This window comes from Mus caroli, chromosome 3 (genome assembly GCF_900094665.2).
Source record: "Mus caroli chromosome 3, CAROLI_EIJ_v1.1, whole genome shotgun sequence".
Lineage (NCBI taxonomy): Eukaryota > Metazoa > Chordata > Mammalia > Rodentia > Muridae > Mus > Mus caroli.
In genome coordinates, this window is record NC_034572.1 from 91,882,394 (window position 1) to 91,888,420 (window position 6,027).

The following is a 6,027-nucleotide window of genomic DNA, read 5'->3' on the forward strand; positions in this document are numbered from 1 at the left end:
CTCCTCTCCTCTCCTCTCCTCTCCTCTCCTCTCACTCTCTCCCTCTTACTCTCTCTTTCTCTCTAGCCTTTCCTCCCTCTCTTTCTCTCTTTTTCCCATTTGTCTCCTCTTGGCCATGGCCAGCCTCTCTCTTTCTACCTTCTCTCTTTCCCCCTGCCTTTCTACAATAAAGCTCTAAAACCATAGACTGTCTCTGCTCATTAAGGCTGCGTGCTCACTCTCCTGCATGCGTGGGAACTTCTCTGCACTCAGCCTTCTCTCCCATAATCCCAGAGCTACATGGTGTGGCTCAGGAGCCCCTTTTGGTTTGGGGGCTGCCTCTTGTCCACCCCCCATCGAGTGGGTCAGAGGTTTGGATGCCCACGAAGGGCTGAGTGGAAAACATCTGGCAGCCCTCTCACATCTGCCTGTCCAGAGCATAGGTGGAACTCTGGCGGGATGTGGGCTGTCCTCCCTTCCCCTCCTTCCCAGGCCCCTTTTTAGTTCCCACAGCCTGCCCATTTGCCTGCAGAACTGAACCTACAATTACTACTGGCTACCACGAGGGGTGGTGGTCCCTAATCCCATAGGTGTATGTTCCTGTTTATCTGTGCTAAGGGTAAATAGCCTCTTAAAAATGTTTAGGAGCTGGAGAGATGGCTCAGCAGTTAAGAGCACTGACTACTCCTCCAGAGGGCCTGGGTTCAATTCCCAGCCACCACATGGCAGCTGACAACTATCTGTAACTCCAAGATCTGATACCCTTACACAAACATGCATGTATGCAAATCACCAATGCACATAAAGTAAAAAATAAGTTACTTTTAAAAATGTACATACAAAGTTGAATTATTATTAATATTTACAAAATCTGAAGCTTCAAGGATATTTTACTTAATATTCAACCCACTGTAGCTAGTTTCAAAGAATCGGGGTTTTTTGTTTGTTTGTTTGTTTTATGTGTAACTCAATACTCTTTAATAAATGTATGGTTGGTATGATTTTTAATTTTATTTTCTTAGTTCTCTAATAAGCCCAGAGGAAAGAAACTCTAGGGCCCTTTTTAAATTTGCTTTTAGACTTTGGCATAACTCTAGATTTCACAACTACTCTTATTGAAAAAAAAATCCATATAGCTTTCTTCCCAATAAAGCATTTATCCATTTTAGCCTCTCCTTCACCCTGTCTCTGTCTCTCTTTCCTTGTCTCTGCCTTTCTGCCTCCCTGTCTGTCTCTGTCTCTCTCTGTCTCTGTCAACTACCTAAGGAAGACTTGCTACTTGGAAAGAGAAACACAGACCCTCTTCCCAGTCCTGTTCTCCCTATTTCCCAGAAGTTGTCATGGTGGAATGTTTAATCATCTCACATTGAGACTGTAGTTTTTCCCTCTTAAGTACCAAAATCTAAACTAAAAACCTACCCACAACAGACGTGTAGTACATATGTTCATAAGCATTGGTTTTCTTTAGAGAATTACTTGTACAACACTCACAAACTTTTGCAGAGAGTCCAACTTATTAAATGGGTGTGGTTTTATATTTTTTATTTTTAAAGAAATGTTTGTCCAACATGAGACAAAAAAAAAAAAAAGCTAAGTACAATAACAGATGTCATGAACCACTTGACTTACCCCGTGGTTCTAGTTGCTTTACTACCAATTAATCTTCCCAGCCTAAAGGAATCATGATGTGAATAACAAGTATGAATAGAAGATGCACCATTACGATCATATTATAAGGAGTCAAACCTCTATTTCACTTCTAAGATACCACAATAACTATTAGCAAGTGTATAATGATTATCCTCTTTTATAAGTGTGATGCTATTAAATTTACAAAGCAGTTGAAAAAATGTTTATGTCACCTTCATGGCTGTTATTTATTCATGCACCAAATGTGTCTTGGTGCCCGCGGCATTGTTCTGAATATCAGTCAGTTCTGTGGCGGCTGGAACAGGTTAGTAGTTACCTGGGGCTCCTGGTACAGTGTTTCTGAAGCCCTGGTTCTTCTGTCAAGACAGAACTTTGCTGTTTGCTATCAATCCCTCATTACTACACACAGAGGATATTAACCTATGATATTGACAATTTTAAAATGACAAGATTAGAGGCTGGAGAGATGGCTCAGCTCAATACCCAGCACCTAGATAAGAGCTCACAACTGTGTATAACTTCAGTTCCAGGGGACCCAACAATTTCACACAGACATTCAGTCAAAACAAGTCAAAACACCAATGCACATGAAATGAAAATAAATATTTTTTAATGGCAAGCTGGGTACCTGGACTCACTTCTATACTCCCAGCACTCAAGGGTTTGAAGCAAGACAATCACAAGTTTGAGGCCAGCCAGGATACACAGTGAGAGCTCCTCTCAATGTGTTCTACCTTCCAAATAAAAGGACACTCAACTGAAGTATTTAAAAAAAAAAAAAAGCAGGGTCTCATATAAGCCAGGTTGACTTCAGACTCTCCGTATAAACAAAGATTATCTTTTGCCTCCACTTCTAGAGTATGAAGATTGTTGACATGCACCCCTGTGGCCAGGTTATGTAGTGCTGTGGCTCAGACCCAGAACTTCTTGCACACTAGGGAAGCCCCCTACCAGCTAAGCTGTCTCCCCAGCACTTAACCCAGCCTTTAGGGCAGTGGTTCTCAATCTGTGGGTCTTGACCCTTTTGGGGGTCACATATCAAATATTTATTTACATTACAGTTCATAACACTAGCAAAATTACAGGCATGAAGTAGCCACAAAATAATTTTATGATTGGTGGTCACCACACCATGAAGAATTGTATTAAAGGGTCTCAGCATTAGGAAGGTTGAGAACTATACTCTAGTGGTTTTTGAGTAGCTGTAACCAAATGGGAAGGGTAATATGACAGGCAGGTTGAATGAAAACTAGGTGAGATGAAAATAAAGGAAACACAGTGCTTTTAGGTTGCTGGAACCACATGAAACAATGGGGGTTGCCTGCCCACGCTGTCCTCATAAGACCAAGTAGAGATAGGTCATAGTTACCTGCATGGGATCCACCAGCAAGATGGATCCAGCGAGAGGACTGTCCTCGCTATCAGTGACTTTGTGTTGTGACTCCCTGCCCATACCCTGTGGCAGCCATCATAATCTAGTCAATCACACTTTTCCAGAAGACAGATGGTACCCTCTTTCATCCCACCCAGAGGATTCCTGAAGAATCATTTCTCCTTAGCCAGTACAGAGCAGAGAACGAGGCTAGATGATTCAAGCAGCTGTCACCTGACTGGGGAAAACCACCCTTTCCCTCCAGGGATCTAGAAGTTGCCCCTTCTGCCTAGGTTTGGGAACAGTTCACGGAAAGACTTCCTCCTGCTATACAGTGAAGAAATCTGTTCGCTCTTCCTACCCCGAGGACTGCACAGCCATGTATCCTTCCCCATCTGCATTATCAAGCGATCAAGTCCCCGGAACCTCTGGTAGCTTCCAGGGAGACACATTCACTACACAGTCAGGGACAAGATGGCGTGGAGGTTGGAGGGGGTCTCCGGGAGAGTAAGAAGGGAACACGGACATTCTGAAAAAAGGAAAGAGACTAAAACCCCTAGAATCAACCAGTCCATACTAAATGAACATCATGACCATAGACGTCACTCGGATATCACTACCGCCCTTCTCAGATTCAGCAGTCCATATTAACTGAATTGGCTAGATAATCATGTGCGGACTCACAGAGCCCAGCTGTTTTTCAGATCCGAATGCTAATGGCTCCTAAATCTTCCCAGCCTCTCAGACAGATCAAGGTAATGATCATGCAGCATTCTGGTGTACACAGGTGGGTATTTATTGGGAGCCGAGATAAAATCGGAGGCAACCAACACTAGACACCCGCATACTTCAGACTTCTTGCTTAGACCCCAAAAGGCTTGAGGAAATCAGTGTAGTGACCCGCCAAGAAACTTAATCCTTGTTACCCATCAGGACTCCAAGTCCCCTTCCCAACATGCTGTCTCATCTCACCCTCAGCTCTGCCAACAGGCTCACATCAATCAAGACAGCCCTCCCTAACAGGAACTCCATCCTCCCTCCTACCTCCCTCCACGGTTCCATGGGTACCCCTTTTTTCCATTCTACCGAAAACAGATCCTAGGACTAAAATGTCTAAGACTCTGTTTCAAACGTGGATCTTGCCTGACTACCTTCAAATGAAAACATGAATTTCTCAGGGAAAAAATTCTCCTTGGTGGCTTCTCCACTCTGTGACCTTACTTCCTCCCAAGCCCCAGAGCTGAAAGAGGACTTTAGGAGAATGGATGGCCTGAGTCACTTCCCCAAGGCTCATTTTAACATGCAAATTTCTGGGCTTCCCCACCCAGCCCTTAAAGGTGAGAGTCTGGGGTAAACACAGGATCTACACCTTAGCTCAGGTGTGTTACAACAGGGTTTGGAGCCTCTGGCTTTGCGTGCCCACCCCCCCACCCCCCGCCCCCTGCATCACTGAAAAGAGGAAGAAAGCGGGGCCCCAGAGAGGGGATGGGCCTGTCTGAGGTCACAGAGAAATACCCAGATTCAAAGCCCTGTCCCAGTCCCTGGTGCATTGGACTCACTCACTCACCCGCTTGTAGACGTCCTCCCGGCTGACTTCATACTTCTGTTGCATGCGCTCCTCCAGGAAGTAGATGCGCAGCTTGAGGCTGAAGTTCTCCTTCTTCAAGTCATTGAGGTGCTGGGACAGAGTGCGATATCCATTAGACATGGTGGGCGACCCATGGGGAGGAGCATGCCCGATCGCCCCCTTCACCCCAGGAACACGGTGCAGCCTGGCCGCGGCATGGAGCGGGCAGGCTAGGACGCTGTTGAGGTTGTGGGACCCCGGAGGCTAAGGCGACATGGCTGCTGTTGGTGCACTCCAGGACCTGGGACTGGGCTCTGGACTCTGGGTGCTGGAGCGCAACACGCTTTCTTTTTTTACCTCGGGGAGATATTTGCGGAATCCCTGACGGAGGAACATGCTGTGTGAACTCAGACACAAGTGGCAGTAACCCGACTCCAAGTCAGGACAGGGCTGTAAGCTACCCCGTTCCCCCCCCCCCCCCCCCCCCCCCCCCCCCCCGCCCCGCGCGCCACACACACACTCTCTCTCTTTCTCCTTTTCCTCCCCCCTCCAACCCCCCCACCCCCAGCCTCAAGCCCCAGGGGGCAGTTAAGAACTGTTTGGAAAGAGAGGGCCTGGCAGCTCCCCTCAAAACCTTCCCAGAAATGGGAAGAGGGTGGATAAGGTGGTACTGGGGTTGCAAAGGCAAGAGGGAACTGGAAGGGCAGTGGCCTGTGGGGAGGGGGGAGATGTGGGGTGCATACTGAAACTGTGGAAAGAGTACATGCCCACGAAATGGCCCATAGACTAGTGACCAGAGCCAAGCAGCCTCAGTCTATCAGGTGTAAATCTTAAGGTGCTACGGACCAGAGAGGCGTCCAGTTCCCTTAGTGATCCAGAGCTCAGCCCTGGCCAGGCCAGAGTCTTCAGTCTTTCTCCCTGGCCATTTTCAGTCCTGGGACTGTAGGTTTTCAGTCTTTATTCCCGTGCTCTCTGCTCCCCATACATATCACATACCCGCAAAGAAAGGGTGGATCTTAGCTGAGGGGGACATCTACAAACTGTTTTTCAGTGAACAAAGAGAGGGAAGCCCAAGGGGTCCTCCCTCTGGGGAAGGAGTGTAGGAGAACTGGGGCGGGGGGGGGCGGTGAGACAGCAACACCCCCCACCCCCATCCAGGAGGTCAGAGATTTCAGCCGCTCAATGGTTCCTAACTCCCGCACCTGCCTAATGGAGCCGGGCCATCATCACCAGATCCTGCTCATAAAGCAAGTTAAGATCGAGTGACAGCTGCAACCTTAGCAGGAAGTGTTATTTATATCACATCACATGGGACTTTGAAGGTGACTGGGAGACAGCCCCATAGCCCAGATCCCAAAAGAGGTTTTTGATTTGGTAATACCAAGTTGGAAAAATCACAGTTAACATCTGAGATAAAGGAAATTATATATATATATATATATATATATATATATATATA

General features: G+C 46.9%; 1 protein-coding gene across 7 annotated transcripts in view; it reads right to left on the bottom strand.

Moving 5' to 3' along the window:
• The window catches only part of LOC110291038 (myomegalin), a 198,945-nt gene that overhangs the window by 133,312 nt on the left and 59,606 nt on the right, over positions 1-6,027 (bottom strand). For 5 of the 7 annotated variants that reach the window (XR_003836187.1, XM_029475075.1, XM_029475072.1 and 2 more), the window contains exon 4: positions 4,569-4,679. Coding sequence is in view for 6 of the 7 variants with exons in the window: in XM_029475075.1 (XP_029330935.1) it covers positions 4,569-4,679 (111 nt within the window). In the remaining variant the exon portion in view is untranslated. Of the gene's footprint in view, positions 1-4,568; positions 4,680-4,925; positions 5,019-6,027 lie in introns of those variants that run through there. The other 2 variants (XM_029475077.1, XM_029475078.1) reach the window with 1 other exon arrangement.